Below are 19,495 nucleotides of genomic sequence, written 5' to 3'. Positions count from 1 at the left end.
GCGGCTCAACCAGGTCGCGCCCACTGTGGGCTTCTGCGCGTGGGGAGGCTGGGGCCAGCGCCTCGTGCTCCCCGGGTGTACCAGCCACCTCCCAGCCGGGCCGCAGCGCTCCGGGAGAGGACAGCCGGGCTCTGGGAAGTCCACAGGGGTGCGCCAGGCAGGCCGGGGCTGGGGCGCTAGAGTCCCAGTCGGCCGTCCCGCCCTCCCGGGTCAGCGAAACCAATGGACGCCTGGGCCCACGCGGCAGCGACAGCGGCGATTGGAGAGCTGGGCATGAAAGGGGAGCCGCCTTTTTATAGGGCTCTGAGGGCGGGGGCGCAGTGGAGCCCCCGGCAGTGTCACGGCGCGCTGGCCCCACGGCGCGCCTGCTGAGCCCCGCCAGCCCCGCGCCCGCCGGCCAGCGCATGGCCCCGGCGTCGCTCGGCATGAACCCTGTTGGGCTCAGGACGTGCAGCAGGGACCGTGCGGGGTCCGGCCCGTTGCCCTTCAGCGTCAAGTCGCTGCTGCAGGCAGAGCACTGGCTGGGCGCGGAGCCCGCGGAGCCCCGGGAGGAGAGGCCGCGGGGCGCCACGGAACCCCGGGCCAGGGTACCGGCGGCCGCCCCCTTGTCCTCCCCACGTAAGTGCCCTGTCGCACGGCTCTGGGCTGTGAGAGGAGCCCGCCCGGCCCGGGCTCGGAGGACTAGGGCGGGAAGGACGCTGTCTCTCGTAACTTTGGAAAGTAACCAGCCACTAACGCGCCGGCCTGGGTGCAGAGAAAGAATCCAGCCCACACGAGCCCACCCGACCCCTCCCGCGCGCGCGCAAACCCACGGCGGCTCCCCGGCCCCACACCAAACAGGCTTCTGCTCTACCCTGGGGCGGAGCCCGCAACCCAAGACCTGGGGCTTCTTGTCTCGGAGTCTCTCTGGCGGAGCACCCCTTTTGCTGCCGTCACTCCCCGCGATGGTTGACTTCTGCTTGGCCTCTGCGCTTCCCGCCCAAGTTTTTCGCTTCTCCAAGTGGGCAGAGTTCCCCTCCTCCCGAGGGACGCAGGGCCACCGATCTGGGGAGCAGAACCCGAGTCCACAACGGCCCCCCTCTCCGCGCGCCGTCTCCCCGGTGCCTCGCTTCTATTACCCCGGGGGTTTGGGGGTATCTTGTCTCAACTGAGGTCCGCGGTCTCAGCCGGGACACGCATCCGGAACTGTCCTTGGCGCGCACTGCTGGCGTTTGAGCGCCCGCTTTGTGCTCTCTTTCCCCCTAGGCGCCCCCAGCCCTCCACCCTGCACCCTCAGGAAACACAAGAACAACCGCAAGCCGCGGACGCCCTTCACCACCGCGCAGCTGCTGGCGCTGGAGGGCAAGTTCCGCCAGAAGCAGTACCTGTCCATCGCGGAGCGCGCCGAGTTCTCCAGCAGCCTGAGCCTCTCCGAGACGCAGGTCAAGATCTGGTTTCAGAACCGCCGGGCCAAGGCCAAGCGACTGCAGGAGGCCGAGCTGGAGAAGCTGAAGCTAGCGGCCAAGCCGCTGCTGCCCTCGTTCGCCCTGCCCTTCCCGCTGGGCGTCCACCTTCACGGCTCCCTGGCCGTGTACGGCAGCGCGGCGGGCTCCCTGCCGCAGGTGCCGGGACTCCTCGCCGCGCCCGTGGCCGCCTACGGCACGTATTACCTGTCCTAGGGCTGCAAGGCCGTGGGCCCTGGGGGCCCGCTGGGGAGGAAGGGCACGCGCGTGGGGGGCGGGGTGTTGTCTTCCGCCACCGGGGCCACCCCTTCCCAGGGCCGGAGACGGGTCCCCGCGGGCGAGCGGCGCCCCGGCCGGTTCCTTGCTCCTGGTGCGCAGCGGGCGTCTCGGGGTTCTCTTCTTGTCTCGTTTTTCAGGTTTTTGTTTTTGTTGTTGTTAATACTGTGTTAAACTGGATGCCGCAAGACTATCTGTGGGTATCTTACGGTTATTTTTTAAAAAATGTTTTAAAAAAGTTATGTTAGTGCAAACTTTCCTGAAAGACAGTGAACATAGTTTTATACTGTCCTCGAAATGGACAAAATAGGACCTTCCAATGTATACAAAGCAGCCAATAAAGTATTCTGAGGTTTCCTCTGTGGACCTGTCTCGGTAACCGCGGCGGCTCCGAAGAACTTAGTAGATTGTTTCTGGCTGCAGCGGCAGGAAACTGATTTGGAACAAAGAAACGACAGGAGCAGTTTGGTGCCGGAATTGCTAAAGAGAAACTTACCAACTACTTTCACTAACTAGGTTCCTCAGTGTTGTGTGTGAGTGGAGACTTTCACGCTTATTTTAGGGAATTTTTCCCGCGTTCATTTATGTATTTATGTATTTTACTAGAGAACGTCCGGGAGCCTGAGGCGAAGTGCTGTCTCTGTGGGATCATGTACGTGAGGGTGCGTGCGGTGAGTGTGCGCGGGTCATCCACGCGTGGGACCGGCGGCCTCGGAACCGCGGACTCGTGGAGCGCGGACCGCACCGCGGGCCTGGCGCGGTCGCTTGGCTTCCGCGGGGACGGAGCTGGAGCGGGACAGCGGTCGGCGTTGTCCGGTGGAAAGAGAAGGAATGGCCGTGCGCCCGCAGCGGGACAGGCGGTGCCAGCGGCCAGCTGCGTCCTGCCGACTCGCCGGGGTGGCCGGTGGCCGGGGACCTGCTGCGCATCCTTCTGCTGCCTCTTGACAACGTGCTGACATAACTTAGGAACCGGGCGCCCAGGCGCCAAGCAAGAGGACGGTCCGACCCTCTCCCCTGTCCGAGCGTCTGCCCTGCCGCCCCCAATGCTCCGACTCAGGGCTGGGGCCGTGGCGGGCGATCTTGGGGTTAGCTCACCTCCCCTCCCTCACCCGCCGGGCCGGAGGGGGCACCTGGGAGGCAGACCGCCTCTGCCGCGTGGGCGTAGGGACACGCAGTGACCACGCGAGAGGCCAATTCCAGGCCCGTCTCTCCTTGTAATGACTGCAGGGCTGGGATCCTGCCGCCTGCGAAGGGGAAGCACTGACTTTTACTGGGCAGGCAGCGGAGGTGCCGCTCCACGGGAAGCAAGGATAATACTGCATTAATTTGCATGTGGTAGCCATCATTCTCCCTCGGTTTCCTGGAAAAATGCAAACTCAGGATGAATTTGAAAGAGAAACTGATGCAGTTCTTGAAGTGCAGCTGCTAAGAATGAAGGCCTGGTGATGGGAAGCGGGAGGAGGCCAGATGCGTCCAGTCCCTCCTGGGGTGTGGGCCAGCGAGTCCTGAACCTGGGCTGCTTAAGCTCAGAACCCAGCTCCAGTCACGATTCGCGAGGGGCCAGACCCGTCCGTGGTCTGGAAAGTGCCAGAGAAGGCAGGTGGGGGCAGCTGCACCAAGGGAGCTGGACGAGGGGCCCAGGGGCCCTGAGAGCGACCACCCGCCTTCTGTGTGTGCCCAGGCACCTGCAGGACCACATCTGCGGCTTTTTAAGGCCCGTCAATACTTTGATCCTCTTCTCCACACCCCAGAGCGCTGGGCAGCCCGGGGCTGGCAGAGGAATCGGCTGCATCAATTTGCTACAGGTCTGCATAACCGGTTCTGACCAAGACACCTCCCCAGGGAGCCTCTCCTCTCAGGACCCCACGGAGCAGCTCGACCATCCTTTGTCTGACTCAGGGCTTGGCACCCAGACCACTGGAGGGTGAGCGAGGCTCTGTGGAAGCCCAGAGCCCACCAGCCGGGTGCCCTTGCTGGGAAAGGCTGAAGCAAACTTATCAAGACCAAGACTTTCCCATTGTTCTAGACCAGGCTCCTGCCCAGGGCAGAGCTTTGTGGACTTCTACTGCCTGTCCACCGTCTCATGGACAGCTCAGGCCCCTGAATGCCCTGGGCCAGGTCCTGGGGCCAGGGGACACTGCCGGCCATCTCCTCAGCCACTGTGTCTCCAAGGCCTTGAGGCTGCCCAGCTGGCCGGAGCCAACGCGGGAGGGCTCACCCATCAGGACCCTGCACGGAGGGGTCCAAGCTCCAGAGTCCAGCTTCCCCCCCAGCCCCGCTGGTTCCCAGTCACCTGCCTCATGCCCGGCTGCTGGATTTGGAGACAGCAGCCCTGCCCTTGGGAGACCACCTGGACAGGGCTACAGGAGAGCAGTTCAGGGCAGAGCACGCCTCTCTGGAGGTGCAGGGGCCACTTGATCTGGGGACAAGGAGTGGGCCAAGTTATGCAAAGGTGTGGACTGCGGTGACCCCAGTAGTGCCAGAGTGGGGAAGATGGGACTAGGGAGGACGCTAGACAGTGACCCACCCAGCATGCCTGGGTCTCAGGAAGACTGCCCTGAGGCTCCCACGTCAGGGTCGCCTCTGGTTCCTGGGTGGGGATCAGGCTGGACCCCAGGGTCCCTTCCTGGCATCCAGTCAGCTCTATGGTCCCTGCTGGCCCCCGAGCCAACCTGGCCTACTCTGTGCCAGGCGTGGACCCCAGGCCGCAGGTCTTGCGCCTGTGGACCACTCAGAGGGTTGGGCCAGGTCAGTTCTGCTTCAGTACTTCTGGGGGAGGGACTCCCGCAATCTGACCATAGGTCTTGAACGATCATAAAGAAGCAGTGCCGGGAGGGTAGAGGCCCTCTCATGGGACTCCTAAAAGTAAACACTGGGTACTTCTTAAGCTGGGTTGTGGGGCTGTGGTATCTACTGTCCTTGCCAGGACATGTGATTTTATTTTTTATTTTTATAAATGTATGTATTTATTTATTTATTATTTTTGGCTGCATTGGGTCCTCGTTGCTGCGCGTGGCTTTCTCTAGTTGTGGCGAGCAGGGGCTACTCTTCGTTGCAGTGCACAGGCTTCTCATTGCGGTGGCTTCTCTCGTTGCGGAGCACGGGCTCCAGGCGCGCAGGCTTCAGTAGTTGTGGCTCGCGGGCTCAGTAGTTGTGGCTTGCGGGCTCTAGAGCGCAGGCTCAGTAGTTGTGGCGCACGGGCTTAGTTGCTCCGCAGCATGTGGGATCTTCCCGGACCAGGGCTCGAACCCGTGTCCCCTGCATTGGCAGGCGGATTCTTAACCACTGCACCACCAGGGAAGCCCAGACGTGTGATTTTACATTTGCTTTCATGCGTTTAAAACATTTCATAACAAGAAAACACTACTTACGCAGTACTTCCTCCCAACAGACTGTAAAGACCTTGCCATGATTGGCATGTTAAGAAAAATGCCGTTTCTGCATCGCCAGAGATGCCATGCTTCATGGACACAGCCAGGGGCAGGCAAAGGGCAGGGTTCTCTGCTGGCCTCGCTGGTCCCAAATCTGTGCACGCCCTCAGGAAGTATTTCTAAATCACTGTACTTCAGCGTGTTTCCCTGGTGTGGTAACGCATAATGCTGTCCAGATGGCCTGAAGCTCTGGTACTTTCATTTGACTTTTAAAAAAGTGTTGCCTCGTTAGCTAAACATACACAGTTCTTGCTATTTCTGATATTCCATACATCATGCTGTGTTTCCATTGATTAGACCATTAAGAAAAATACCCGTATAGCAAATTAACCGACATGGCCATGATGATAAGATGCTAAATTTCAGAGGCAGTAAAATGTGGGCAGGAAACGTCTCAGCATGTTAAGAAGCACGTGTTTTTAAAAACCACACCAAACAGCTGCATTGTTACTGTACGCATCCAAGGGGTGTTACCGTTCTTCCAGGTTGACTTTGAAAATCTGTAGAACGAGGAGCCATGTACTCACCCCTACTCTCGGCGAGCCGTTTCCACAACTTGGGGTGGTGAATGCTGCACTCAGAGGCCCAGAGGCAGCGCCCCTGGACCCTGCAGGAGGCTGGGGAGGCCTCAGGGGCCAGAGAGGATTGCGTTCCTACCCGTGTAAGCAATTGTTTGGGTTTTCTGTTAAATGGAACTGAAACAAAGCACAGTGGTACCCATCTCTTACCTCTTTCTCCTGTCTTACTGGGCCGGCTAGAGCCTGCAGTGTGAGTGTGGCTAGAAGTTTCCAGAAGGGGCATTTTGTCTTATTCTTGCTTTTTAAAGGAAATACTTTTAACATTTCACCATAAGCATAATATGTGCGGGGGGGGGCGGTTTCAAAATACCTTTCCCAGGTGACCTACATTTCCTTCTGCAACTAGCTAATAGGACGTTTTACCATCAGTGAGTGTTGTACTTTATCAAGTGCTTTTTCTGCATATATTGAGATGATCAGTTGATTCCCCCATTCAATCTGTTAATGTGGTAAATTATAGTGGAAAGTTCGATTTCTCCATATTCTTTCCAACACTTGCTATTATCTGATATTTTGATTCCAGCCAGCCTAGTGGGTGTGAAGTCTCAGGCTTTAATCTGTGTTTCCCTGATGGCTAGAGATACTGACCGTCTTCTCATGTGCTCATTGGCTATTTATATATCTTCTTCAGAGAAACATCTATTTAAGTCCTTTGCCCATTTTTTAGTTGGGTTGTCTTTCATGTTGAGTTGTAGGAGTTCTTTACACATTCAGGATATTAAATCCTCATCAGATACAGGATTTGCAAATATTTTCTTCCATTATGTGGGTTGTCTTTCCACTTTCTTGATTGTGTCATTTGAAGCACAAACTATTTTAATTTTGATGAAATACAATTTATCTATTTTTAATTTTGTTGCTCACGCTTTTGGTGTCATACCTAAGAATCCTTTGCCAAATCCAAGATCATTAAGATTCACTCTGTGTTTTTTTCCTAAGTGTTTTATAGTTTCGTCTCGTACATTTAGGTCTTTGATGCATTTTGAGATAATTTTTGAATATTTTGTGAGGTAAGGGTCCAACTTGATTCTTTCTCGTGTGGTTATCCAGTTATCCCACACCATTTGTTAAAAAGACTACTCTTTCCCCATTGGACGGTCTTTGTATGCTGTCAAATATCACTTGACCATAGGGGTATGGGTTTATTTCTGGACCCTCAGTTCTATTCCATTGGTCAATATATCTATCCTCCTGCCAGTACCACAGTGTCTTGACTACTGTTGCTTTGTAGTAAGTTTTGAAACCTTCTTTTGTTCTTCTTTCAAGAATGTTTTGGCTCTTCTGGGTTCCTTGCAGTTCCATATTAGAATTAGGTTGTCAGTTTCCACAAAGACGTCCACTGGGATTCTGACAGAGATTTTGCATCGAATCTGTAGATTAGGGACTGTTTCAGGAAATATTGACATTTTAACAATGTTAAGTCTTCTAGTCACGAGCGTGAGATGTTTTTCCAATTATTTAGATCCTCTTTAATTTCTCTGAACAATGTTCTATAGCTTTCAGGGTATAAGTTTTGCATTTTTTTGTTAAATTTATTCCTAAGCATTTTATTCTTTTTGATACTATTGCAATTGGAATTGTTTTCTTAAGTCCATTTTTGGATTGTTCATTGCAAGGGTATAGAAAGATAATTGATTTTGTACACTGATCTTTTATCCTGCCACCCTGCTGAGTTCTTTTATCAGTTCTAATCATTTTTCAGTGAGCTCCTTAGGGTTGTCTACATACATTGATTGATTGTCTTCAAACATTGATATTAACAATCAGAGAACGTACAATAAGTTTAACATGTTAAAAAAGAAAAGAATGAGTTGAAAATGTGATAAATAAAAGTTATAAAGTCCAGCAAATTAGAAAAACAACATAGAACTTAAAGAATTGAAAATTGTAACTATGGAAATTAAACACTGAATGAGTTCAACAGCACATTTGATACAGCTGATCAGAAAATTAGTGAACTGAAAAGTGGATCTTAAGAAATTATCCAGAATGTAGCAAAGACGGATAAGGAACAGGAAATACGGAAGGGCTGTTAGAAGACGGAGGGCGTCTGACGTACATTTGGTTGGGGTTTTAGAAGGAGAAGGAACAGAGATTGGAGTAAAGACAATATTTGAAAAGATAAAACCCAGATTCAAAACATTCAACAATGAGCAGGTAGGGCGATGAGTACCTTCCCCTGACATCTTAGTGGAACCACAACAGACAAAGAGGAGACAAGTAATCTTCCAAAGAACAACTTCAAACTGACACCCACCAGCCCCGACCCGTGTCTGCAGAGCTGTGCGCAGGGCTTGGCGGGGGCGGTCGCAGGCCAGCAACCGTTGCCACCACCAGACTGGAGCCCAGAGTGGGAGCAGGCCGGGCGGGATGGGCCAAGCGGGGCCTCGGGCGGGCACGGCAGCACCGGGCACCGCACGGGGGACGGCTGGCTGGTGGGTCCCCACTCCCCAGGTCCAGCCCGGGGGGCCCTGATGTCATCAAATCGGAGCCAAGCCAGCTGCCGGCCTAGGTCTGCGCTCTGCCCTCCCCGGCCCGGGTCCCTCCCAGCTCCCCAGGCCCACCCGAGGCTTCTGCTCACCTTGCCAAGCGCGGGAGTGAGGACCACAGGCATCTCCCTTGAAGCCCTGATGAGCTGCACAAGCCAGTCACCCCCTCTGAGAAGCGGCCGCTGGAAACAAAGACCTCACCAGTAACTGCTGCTATCTCCCTCCCCCCAACACAGAACGTTGACCAGAGACCGTTAATGATAACCATTTACTCCACGTGTTTCACAAGGACGTTGGGGGGCGGGGGCTGCTCCCCACACCCCAGTCACCGCACGAGGGGGCCCTTCCTGGAATCCGCGGCTCCCCCACAACTTCCCACATAGCCACCGGCCTCGTTCAGTCAGTCACAGGCCCGCGACATGGAGGGCGGCACGGGCCAGGGTCCTGGGGCCCCCGCGGCGGGGAGGAAAAGCCCAGCAACACCGCCACAGGGCCGCAGAGGAACCGCCGTTACTGGTGCTTATTTCTCTTCTTGGCCCTTTTAAATCCTCGTGAGGCACCTTGACCAAAACAGATGGTAGGTGGTATCCTGAAATGAAAGACACCTTCACGCTAAACTGCTATGCTTTTGCTCACAAACAACCAAATTCATGCTGGCAGTCTCGTGGGCTCGCGGGGGTCTGATTCTTGCTCTGGACACTCCCTCTTCCCCCGCGAACCGTGCAGGGTGTCCACTGGCTCTCACCCGGACTCTCCCCTCCCCGGCTGCAGCAGGCCAGCTGCTCCAAACCTGCTTCCGGTGGGAGACGCTCCCCGCCACTGACTACCTGCCGCCAACCACCTGCCGCCAACCACCCACCCCAGAGAATGTGTCCGGGCTCCAGCTCAGGCTCCCTGTGACCCGCCCTCCAGGTGGCACCTGGGACTCACTCTCAGGCCAAATTCTGGGCAACTGTGCGAGGGCAGCTGAAGGACATGAGTTCATCTCCCTGTCGGTTTGAATTTATGGGCGATTTCTTCCACTTCTCCAACATTTACCCCCAAATTAGATTTGAAATCAACTTTATCCCCGATAAAAGCACAGTTAACACTAGAAACACAGCCTCATAGGTTGTAACTCGAGCAATTACACCCTGGGTCTCTCCATCCCAGCTTAGGCCGTGGTCAAACGGGGCAGTGCTTTGCAGTCCTGTGCTGCTGGGGCCCCAGGTCGTCCGAGGGCAGCAGGATGGTTGGCTTTCACCTCCCGCTGAAGCCAACGCTCCAACCCAGGGGTGGTTTCTCTCAGCGGGAACTGGGCCGGCCCAGAGTCAAACCCAGAATTCTCCAGGAGAAGCACAGATTCAGAACCTGCTTCAGAAAGGTGCCCGGGTACTGACCTGTGGCTGTAGGCCCGCCTCTCTCCCGTGGGTGCTGGTGGGGGCTCCACGTGTTCAGAGCAGACTTCCATGGCGTCGCCTTCCGACGGCACCCCATCATCCCCCGGGGCTTCTGCCAACACCTGCTCAGCGGCACCGGGCATGACTGGGCTGGGGAAGACAGGTGGTGAGGACGCTCCCAGGTGTCAGTGCCTGCAGCCCCCGCTTCCCCCAGGACTGAATTCGCAAAGCTATTTTATGACTGTTTTATCAGAGAGTAATTTTCAGGCTACCACAATGTGGAGAAGTGAATGTTCATATGACGTAAGCCATATTCTATGAATTTAGGTATGATGGTCACACTCCATCTTTTAAAAATAGTATTTTCATGGTGTCACACGGTAAATGACTACCAACGGTACCAAATGTCTCTCCACTACAATGACTGAGAAATTTACTAAAAGCAACCATACAATACTGAGTGTCTCCTCCTTAACACCAGTGTCTCAATCCAGCATCGTAGGGTTTTTCTCCTTCAAACGATTCCTTGGAAAGGAAGAAGTTACCTTACACTCAAGGCCTTATAAAAATCTCCCATATTGAAGTCAGTTCTCCAGATTATTCTACTGTGAACAGTAAAGTTCTGTCTGGGGACAACAATCAGTCTGAAACGACTTCAATCAATGCAACTTTTAGATGCTGATGAAGCTTCACCTGAGGAAATCAGTTAATGAAAAGGCAGAGTAACGTAACACGCACTTACAGGCTACTCCCAGAGGTACTTCCCACAGTGCGTTCTGAACAGTAACATGTAACACGTGGCTGTGCCGTCAAGTTTGTAAACATATACTGACGGGAAAAGGGAAAAACCGACGGCCCCACGTGAGGTGAGGGGCTCACGGCCTGGGACAAATTCCCCAAGGCCCACATGAGGATGGAAGGGAGGTGATGAGCAGGGTGGAGATGAAGTGTGAATGTAGAGGGGCGCGGTGGTGTTCCTGCACGCCCGGCAGACCCCAAGATGGTACCCCAGCCACTCCCAGCACAGGCCCGGGGAAGGCAGGCTCTCCCCTTCCCGTCCTCCCTGCAGCCGGGGGGGCCACACACAGAACCACCCCATCTGCTTAACCCCTCTCGGTTAACGACTCCCTATTTGTCAGAGCTTCTGTAACCTGCAGCTAAATGTAACGTTAGCGGCAGGGATGCTGAACGAGGGCATCTGCGCCCTCAAAGTCTATGCACGCAAAGGCTTTCTAGGCTCGGGAGGCGGCTCCGCGACACACCGCCACGCACCCTCTGCTTTTCCTCGGTTTATCGAAGCGGAAGTCCGCAGGGTAGAGATGACGCATCACCAGGTGCTCCTTCCGGTCTCTGCTGGTTCTGAACTTCTCTGTGCAGCCCTCCACCAGGCACTGATACTGAAATGGAAACAGCATCACCCCACCCTGACCCCAGGGCTGCCCATCTCACCGCGCTCTGACCCCAGGCTCTAGCACCATGAGGCACACGGCTCAGGGACGAACCCCCGTGATGCCTGCCCTTGGCCTCAGCGGGCGAGCCGTCACCCACCATGTCCTGCCGCTCGGCCAGAATCTGGAAGAGGGAGTCGTGCCACTCCAGGATGTGGGTGTCCAGCAGGTGTCCAGAAGGGAAGGCCCGCTTGCAGAAGGAGCAGACGTTTCTGTGCAGAGTGTGGTAGTGGTGCTCGTAATCCTCCAGGGCGTCGAACACCTGGCAGCAGCCGGCCACCTGACACGTGAACTCGGGCACCCTGGCAGAGGAACGCCTGGTGGGGATGCCATTCCACAGCGGACAGAGCGTCGGGCTCCCTGTCACCACTCCCCTTTAAGTGGACTGATAAAGCTTCGGATTTTCTCTTGCAAGCCCAAATCCTACTTTCACAACAATTACATTTTTACAGACAAGCTAGGCGGTGGTGAGGCCAGACACGCAGGCTCCCGTGGTGGTACAGGCAGAGTAGCGGGGCGGGCACCAGGGGCGGGGCGGGCAGAGGGAGGGGCCCGGAGAGGGCAAGAAGGGCCCCTTGCTGGGCCACAGCACTAACCTGGGCCTCTCGGGCGCCCCGCCCACCTGCGTGAGCACATCCTGGAGGTAGAGGTGCCGCTGCACGTCCCCTTCCTGCGGGAGACAGCGTCCTGGGTTCTGACCCGGCTCCACCCCGGGCCCCGCCCCTAGGACCCCGGCCCCACCCAGAGCCTCAGCCCCGCCCACCGGGAGTCTGCCCCCGCCCCACCCAGGCCCGGCCCACCCAGGCCCCGCCCCAAGCATTTCCCCCCCCGCCCCATCCAAGCCCTGCCCCCAGGGCGCCGGCTCCGCCCCCACCCACAACCGCTCTCTCCTTCCTCGGGTCACGCACCTCAAAGAAGTCGTGCTCCCGTGGGAAGCGCACCGGGCGCGGCGCGAAGCGGAAGGGCGCGGTCCTGGCCGCGGGGTCCCGCTCCACGGGTAGAGGCTCGGCCGGCCCCGGTGCCCCCGCCAGGCGTGCGTGCAGCGCGGGTGGCAGCTGCATCGCCCTGAGCGCCAGCGGCGCCACGGCCTGTCGGCCACCGTCCGCGAGCCGGCCGGGGCGGGGCCGGACGTGACGTAGAGCGCCACTTCCGCCGCCGGGGCTGCCCTGCGGGCTTGACGGGCTTGGCGGGCTCGGGCCGGGCGCGCCCCTGCGGTGAGTCCCGGGGCGGCTTCTATGCGGAGCTGGCCTCGCGCGTCCAGCCGATGGTTCGGGTCCCTTTCCCGGCCCCGAGCAGCACAGGCTCCTGGCTGTAGAGGCTCCCTCCCTCCCGTCCTCGTTGCCATCACCCTCGGCCCCCGCCCCCCCCCGCCTTGTCTCCCACCTGAAGGGCTACCGCGGCCTCTGGACCATCCTTGTCTCCAGACCAGTCCGCAGACTGGAGCCCGAGTGGTCTTTGGGAAATTCGCGATTTGTTGTGCCGGTCCCGCGGCCCCACGGCAGCTCACACTCAGTCACCGGGGTCTGTGGGTCCGTTGGTGGCGACCAGTAGGGTGAAGCCCAAGGGAGCATTAAAAAGATCAGCCGAGCTGGGGAGGTGCTACCTGCAGGTGAGAGCCACAGATCTTACAGGAATGGTTCCCCACATGCGCGTGGACTTGTGATGTGGAATGTCTGCGCTCGTTTCTACCACAGATGTCAAGGTTCACGAAGATAGTTTCTAAATAAGCATTTACTTAAATGATCTTTCTTCTGAAGAGCCCTGTCCACCCACTTGTGACTGGTGGAGAGATGGCAAATGCAGTGTCCATGCCGCCTAGGTGGCCAAAGTGGTCCTCAGTCCAGCTGTTAGAGAACACCCTGCGGTCCTTGGAAACCTCGTAGAATGTGGGTAAAAGCAGTTGCCCTTGGAATGGAAGAGGCCATCGGTGGGAGAGCTCCGTGCTGTCTTTTCCGTTTGTAGTTCGCAGTGCCTCATTTAGCCGCGCTGTGACTAATTAGAAGGTGATGGTTGAGGATGCTGGCAGTGGCTCAGCTCCAGTTTCCCATCTCGGGTAACAGCGGGTGTTTCCAGCTGGTTGGCCGCGTGTAGCAATAGCAAAGTTTGTTTCTGCTTTTCTGACAACAGCAGTGCAGGCCCTCAGGTGCTATATTTAATCTCCACAACAGCTTCGTGGGCAGGGTCTAGTACTCGCCCCTTTTCAAGAAAGCTTACAGAGGACAGGCTCCTTGTCCAGGGCCCTACAGCCTGGAAGCACCAAGTCAGGGCTCAGGCTGCCTGGGATCCCGCAGCCCAGGCCCCGTGCCCGTGACTGTGGTCACCGTGAGCGCCTCCTGGTGTAAAATGTGTGCATGCTGGCGAGTTCCACACCAGCTCATACTTAACTGTTCTGCTTTCGTGTTTGGAGACACCCTGCCTCTGGCCGGTATTTGACGTTTACATAGGTGACTGTGATATTTGTTTGTGGGGACCTTGTTTTCCATCACTCAGGATTAGGGTCTCTGGATGTAGAGGTACAAATTAATATCCACGTTGTGGGCGTGTGTGCCGAGCCTTCCCCACCTGCTGTTAACTCATGGCTTGTCTTCACTGGAGCTGTTGACACAGCCGTTCTAACCTTTTTAGGGTCACAGCCTTTGAGAATCTGTTGAAAGACCCTTTCCTCAGAAAAATCGCATACAGAAATGACTTTGCCTGTAATTTCCAAGTCTTTTGTTGTTCATGATCCCAAATTATGAACCCTGTGTAGCCGCGTTGAAACGTTTATGTGAAGCGTGTAAAGTTTGCTCGTGTTTATTTGTTGAATCTATGACTAATTGCCCGTGTTTGTCTGTCTTACTCTTAATAATAATGGCTAATTGGACCAGTCATCAGTGGGAGAACAGAAGTCCCCCTGCAGGCCACTACTGTCCCTTTGGGGACATCTGCATAGAGGTCCCCTTGCAGGCTACCACTGTCTTCTTGATGGGATCTCATTTATGGTTTTGACCATAAATGAGATCCAGTGGGGAGACCCTAGAACATCTGATGGACAGGGCAGATTGAGCTGAAGGGGAAGCCCACCCAGCTCAAGTACATAGGAGATGTGTAGCAGTCTTAGCAAAGCCCAGCCTGGCGAGAAAAGGCAGCATCCTGGTTACCAGAGTGCACAGAGAACACACAGCTGGAGGCAACTGGAGCTGTAGGTGTGGGCCTCACAGGGGCAGCCGCGAGGGGCGGTGGCTTAGGCCTGTGCAGAGCTCCCTGTATAGATCAGGGTCCCTGAAGGGCTGGGACCACTGTATCTGCACAGCTGGGACTAGAAAGTGCTGTCTGCCACCTGAGGGGAGCAGCTCCCTGCTGGCCCAGGGCCACGTGCGGTTGGGGTCACCCAGGAGGAATGGGGACCTGGGCCTTAGGGCCACGTCCACTGTGTGTGCACGTGCCAGGCCCCCCGAGCTGAGGAGTGAGCCTGGAACCTGGCTGGAGCTGCTGGGGCTCAGCACTGATTCCCATGGGAGCTGCCCGCTGAGACAGCGCCCAGTGAGAATGACAGACCCCAGCAGCAGGCGAGGAGGGCGAGTCTCCCCAGGAAGGGGCCCCACATGCTGGTTGGAGCAGGCTGTGGTGGTGTCTTCGTGGGGAACCTTCAGGCCAGGATGGGCTCTGTGACAATTTGGCTTCTCAAAGACCTGACATTGGCCAATTCAATTGCTTTAAAACTTTTTAATTTATAGCCTCTTGATTTATAAATGGCTCTCCTCTTACCTTTAGGAGAACACAGAGCCGAAATCATGAGTGAATTTCGAATTCACCACGACGTCAATGAGCTGCTCAGCCTGCTGCGCGTGCACGGAGGGGACGGGGCCGAGGTCTACATCGACCTGCTGCAGAAGAATAGGACCCCGTATGTCACAACCACTGTGTCTGCACACAGCGCCAAAGTGAGTGCCTGTCCCCGGTGCCGCACTGGGCACAAAGTTCACCTTCCTGACGAGCAACCACAGCGGTGCCGGTACGCTGGCAGACAACACTGTCAGATGCTTTTCATGGGCCACGTTCTCTGCTCCGCTCTGCTTCCATTGGTTTCTCCCCATCACCCGTTGCACAGATGAGTAAATGAAGGCTCGGGGAGAGTGTTGGACTGGCAACCTGACCTGGGAACCCAGACTCTCAGCCACGCCCTCCCTGCGCCCCATAAGGAGGGAGGCCCAGATGGTCCTGATTTCTGTTCACATCGTGACGCAGATTCTCCTCTGGGTGAAAAAGGAAGCTCCTGGCGTTAGCCACATTGAAATCCCTTCAAAGTGGATTTTTTTAAATTCAAATAATGTAAAATTCAAAGTTACAGGTTTTCAGTAAAAGACAATTTAGAAGTCTATTTTAAAAACACATTATGAGGCTTCATTTATTTTAACAGCCTAATGATGGCACAAGGATAATTCAGAAAACTTACTGAGCAGAATAGAGAGTTTAGGATACATAGTTATGTCCAATTTATTTTAAGGGGAGCATTTTAATCAGTGAGAAAACGTAGCCCCTGAACGTGTGTGTAATAATGATTCCAGAGGGAAAAGAGTTAAGTGCATGGAAAGAATGCATATACGCTATTAGGAAAAACATAGGTGGTTAGGGTCTGACCTAAGGCTTAGGAAGTATAACATGGAAGAAACCACAGAAGAGAATATGGGTGAGTTTAACAAAGCGTCCTGATGCGTTTTCTTCGTTTTCGTTTAGAGACACGTGACTATTCCATCTGCCTAACTTCACTCTTCTTTTGGGTTTAGTTTTTGCAAGGCTTTTTAAAGTTCCTAGTTATCGTCTCTAAATCATTCTGTCTGTGCTTTTGAGGTTAAAATAGCAGAATTTTCTCGTACTCCTGAGGACTTTCTGAAGAAATATGATGAGCTGAAATCTAAGAACACGAGGAACCTTGACCCCCTGGTGTACCTGCTGTCGAAGCTCACAGAGGACAGGGAGGTGGGTGCCGGGCTCGGGGGCGGCTGTGTGAGGAGGAGAGCCTCTCTGCGTCTGTGGGGATGATGGACAGCTGTCCCGCCTGGCGGCCCCCCGTTAACCGCCCTGGCCTCACACCTGTAGCACTGAGGTGCGCGCCCCCGAACGGAAGCAACGTGGTGGAGATGAGCGCAGCGCTAGCAGCGGCCTCTGGGGCAGAGGGCCTTTGACCTTCGTTGTCCAGGCCGTGCTCTTGTCTGTGCTAAACTGAGCCTGTGTTACCTGTGATACTGAGGGAAGTGCGTGCCATCTGAGGAGCCCCGGCCCAGGGCATCCAGGGCTGGTCGGCGCTTCCTTTCGCATCGCGAGGCCCAGGGTCCGTTCAGCGGGGAAGCATGTGGCCGGGCGCGTGGTGGCCACCGCGCCGGGACAGATAAAGGGGCGTGGTCTCGAGCAGCAAGGGAGGCCGGTCTCATGTGGAGAAAAGGCTGAGCCACTGGGAACAGGGTCTGGGATCCCGACCTGCCGTGATCTGGGGGCGTGGCGTCTCGTGGCGGGCAGCGTCGGGAGAGCAGGCTGCCGCTCCAGGACGAGTGGGGCCCCTGCTCTCAGCCTCCGCGTGGAGGCTGCAGCTGGGGTCCGTGGGGCGGGGTGGCAGTGCCCGGCGGAGGGCCCGAGCGTGAGGCCCGCATGACGCCGGGGCCGTGTGCTTCCAGACCCTGCAGTATTTACAGCAGAACGCCAAGGAGAGAGCGGAGCTCGTGGCCGGCGCCCCCGCCGCAGCCTCCAGGATCTCTGTGCAGGAGCTGGAGGAGCTGAGGAAGCAGCTGGGCAGCGTGGCCACGGGCCCCACGTGGCAGCAGGTACCGTGTGGTGGAGGCGTCTGGGTGTGGACTCTGGCCCGGCAGGGGCCTGGCTCTGGGACACGAGCTCCGGGCCCCGGGCGGGGGGTTCTGACTCCCCTGGGGGTCAGCACCTGCTGCCCGCCCATTCTGTAGGCTTGGCCAGTGCAAGTCCCGGCTCCCCTCATTGACACTGGGCAGTTGGTTTGAGGTGATACTTTATCTCCCTCACCTGCCGCTTTTCTTGCCTTTGACTTTGTGTCCAGCCCTGGTCTCCTGCCGTCCTTCTGTGTTCCCACCGTCTTGCCTCTGGCTCTCGAGCCACTCAGAGCTGCCTCCTGAGGTCTGAGCTGCAGGCCGGTGTGGGTTGGGCATGTCCTGTGTCCCCACCTCATGTGGTCCTCCCACCACTGCCCCCTCCTCGACGCCCCCTCGCCCCCTGCCAGTGCTCTGAAAGCTGGGCACCCGTGGGGACCACGGCTCCCTGCCCAAGCCAGAGTGGCCATCTCCCTCTGTCCCTCAGCCCCGAGGGGCTCGGGTAGGTGCGCCCCTTATCCGACCAACTCTCACTGGGCCTTCCTTTCACCTGGCAGCTCGGGCCTAGACCTCGTGCCGCTGGGAAAAGCGGTAAGCTGTGCCCGGAGGTCCCGAGAGTGGGCCTGCACTGTGCGAAAGCTCCAGCTTTACCTGTGGGCCCCGTGCAGTCCAGACCCTGATGAGGGGCTGGGCCCCGTCTGCCTTGTCCCCGGCCCCTTGCACTGCGATGGGCTCAGACACGTGTGTTTCCGTTCATACGTGTGCTCAGGGATCTGCTTTTTCATACCGCGGATGTGTCGGTTTTAAGTGTTTGTACTGAAGGCGTATCTTTCTTTTTTGTTTCTAAAAACCTCCCCACCAGTCTTTGGAACTCACGAGAAAGATGCTTCGAGACAAGCAGAACAAAAAAAACTTGGGCCAGCGCCTCCCTGTCTTCCCAGCGTGGGTGTATGAGAGGCCCATGCTGCTCGGGGACTTCCTGACGGGCTCAGGCACGAGCATGGACGCGGCTGTGCCCATCGGTAGGTGACGTGCCGACTTCTGACCGCAGGGGCCTCGCCGCGGCAGGGAGGGCTAAGCCCTGTGGAGACGGCGGGCCGGTGTTGTGCCATCACCCGGGCCCTCTGCTGCCCTTGGCCACGTGGCAAGGAGCAGTGCCCGCCGGACACCGTCCTTCATGTTCCCATCCCCGGTCAGCAGTGGGTGGTGATGTGCCTGTGTCTGGGCTGGCTCTTGCCCGGCTTTCAGGAGCGCCTGTGTCCCGGGGCTCGGGCAGTCCTGGGACGGCAGGATCACCGGGTCCGCCTTCCCAACAGTGAGTCGTGCCGCTGCAGATTCTGCTACACGGGTGACACAGCCTTGGCCACACCGGCCTATGTGTGTCACATTCAGACAGACTGTGGGGCATCTGGGGACGTGGGTTTGACCACCGTCTTGCCTTCTGGCTCCCGGGGCACACGGGAAGCAGGGGCAGCAGGGAACACTCGGTGCTCACAGAGAGGCACCCGCAGAGCCCGCCTAGGGAGGGGAGTGTGGCCACGCCTGCTCTGTGGCCATCAGAGGAGCTTGGGCCCCGGGGCCACATCCAAGGGCGAGAAGCAGGGCAGGCGGGGACCCTGGTGCTGCGGGCTTGGGGCCTGGCATTCCCAGGGGCTGGCTGGGCAGGCAGATGAGACGCCTCGGGCTCCCCTGCACATGCGGCAGAATCTGGAGGACTTTGGCAGCAGAACCGCTGAGCAAGTCTGTTCCCCGCGGTCGTGGCGTCTCCGTGTTGCGCGTGCAGGCTTGGACCAGTTAGAAGCCACGGAGGCTCCAGGCCCGCAAGAGGCGCCTTCGGGGGAGACTCGGCCAGAGCGGAGGCGGCCAGGCGCTGGCTCTCCAGGGCAGGACGCGCTTATGGTGTTGGACGTGCAAGGTTTCCCGTGTAGGTTTCCTGTGTGGCTGCTCGCACACAGCGGCCACAGCGGGCGGGCCTCGCATGGGGGTGGCTCCGAGGCTGCCTTGAGTGACACCATTCCCGGGGAGAACTCTGTACGGATGGGCAGCCTGGCCCATGTCCCTTCTGCAGCCGCACCCCGTGGGCTCCGGAGGCGGGATTGACGCCCATCCCGCAGGCCTCTTGTCACCCTACTGCCCTCTGTCACCCCCTGGCCCAGCGCCTCAGGCCCTGATGCAGCCTCCACGGCCCCCTGGCCCCGTCTATGCTCAGGTGCCTGTGGTCAGCGTGGTCGTCCTCGGCCCTGCCTTGGCCTCCCCCTGGCAGAGCCTCACCCAGGAGGGACTTGCCTCCTCAGGTGACGTGCAGCGGCCCTGTGGGACACCCCCACCACCCGCGCGGTGTCCCGCCGTCTGAGTCCCTGTTGAGGCAGGTCCCCCCCAACCCACTTGCCCGCCACCCACCCATCGCTGGGCTGACCCTCCTCGCGCCGGCCTGCAGCTCCGTGTGCCCGCCTGGGCCAGCCCGTCCACGGCCACACGGCGTGGCGCCTCTCGCCCTCACGGGTCCTGCCCTGACCCAGGGCCTTGTCCCCAAGGTCACGAGCGCGGGCGTCTTCTAACCGCACGTGCAGCTCCCGTGCAGCAGCCTCTGATGGGGCCCCGAGCCTCGGGCTCAGGTGTTGCGGATGCAGTCGCTTTTC

The 19,495-nt window shown here is 57.4% G+C and overlaps 3 protein-coding genes across 6 annotated transcripts in view; 2 read left to right on the top strand and 1 right to left on the bottom strand.

The window, feature by feature from the left end:
- Window positions 1-425: 425 nt before the first annotated feature.
- On the top strand, window positions 426-1,658 carry VENTX (VENT homeobox). Its single transcript, XM_032607613.1, has 2 exons — window positions 426-618; window positions 1,246-1,658. The coding sequence occupies exons 1-2, from the start codon at window positions 426-428 to the stop codon at window positions 1,656-1,658; spliced, it is 606 nt and encodes a 201-aa protein (XP_032463504.1).
- Window positions 1,659-8,465: 6,807 nt separating this feature from the next.
- ZNF511 (zinc finger protein 511) lies at window positions 8,466-12,233 on the bottom strand. Of its 3 annotated transcripts, XM_032608923.1 has the most exons (7): window positions 11,952-12,233; window positions 11,640-11,713; window positions 11,144-11,345; window positions 10,868-10,992; window positions 9,596-9,745; window positions 9,147-9,205; window positions 8,466-8,805 (listed from the first exon to the last, which is right to left on the bottom strand). In XM_032608923.1, exons 1-7 carry the CDS (start codon window positions 12,102-12,104, stop codon window positions 8,621-8,623), a joined length of 948 nt encoding a protein of 315 aa, XP_032464814.1. In that variant the 5' UTR covers window positions 12,105-12,233; the 3' UTR covers window positions 8,466-8,620. The 3 variants fall into 3 exon arrangements, with proteins under 3 accessions (XP_032464814.1, XP_032464816.1, XP_032464815.1); XM_032608925.1 differs by lacking the exon at window positions 9,147-9,205 and having other exon boundaries at window positions 8,466-8,776; window positions 11,952-12,230; XM_032608924.1 differs by lacking the exon at window positions 9,147-9,205 and having other exon boundaries at window positions 11,952-12,226.
- Window positions 12,129-19,495, top strand: part of TUBGCP2 (tubulin gamma complex associated protein 2) — a 19,872-nt gene continuing 12,505 nt past the window's right edge. Inside the window, exons 1-5 of one of the 2 annotated variants that reach the window (XM_032608914.1) lie at window positions 12,129-12,257; window positions 14,797-14,966; window positions 15,874-16,002; window positions 16,695-16,841; window positions 17,719-17,878. In XM_032608914.1, the coding sequence (XP_032464805.1) occupies window positions 14,817-14,966; window positions 15,874-16,002; window positions 16,695-16,841; window positions 17,719-17,878 (586 nt within the window). In that variant the 5' untranslated portion in view covers window positions 12,129-12,257; window positions 14,797-14,816. Of the gene's footprint in view, window positions 12,653-14,796; window positions 14,967-15,873; window positions 16,003-16,694; window positions 16,842-17,718; window positions 17,879-19,495 lie in introns of both variants that reach the window. The other variant, XM_032608915.1, reaches the window with a different exon arrangement.

This window comes from Phocoena sinus, chromosome 16, assembly GCF_008692025.1.
Source record: "Phocoena sinus isolate mPhoSin1 chromosome 16, mPhoSin1.pri, whole genome shotgun sequence".
NCBI classification, from domain to species: Eukaryota; Metazoa; Chordata; class Mammalia; order Artiodactyla; family Phocoenidae; genus Phocoena; species Phocoena sinus.
The sequence above is the reverse complement of the archived record's forward strand: the minus strand, read 5'-3'. Positions and strand labels throughout refer to the sequence as shown.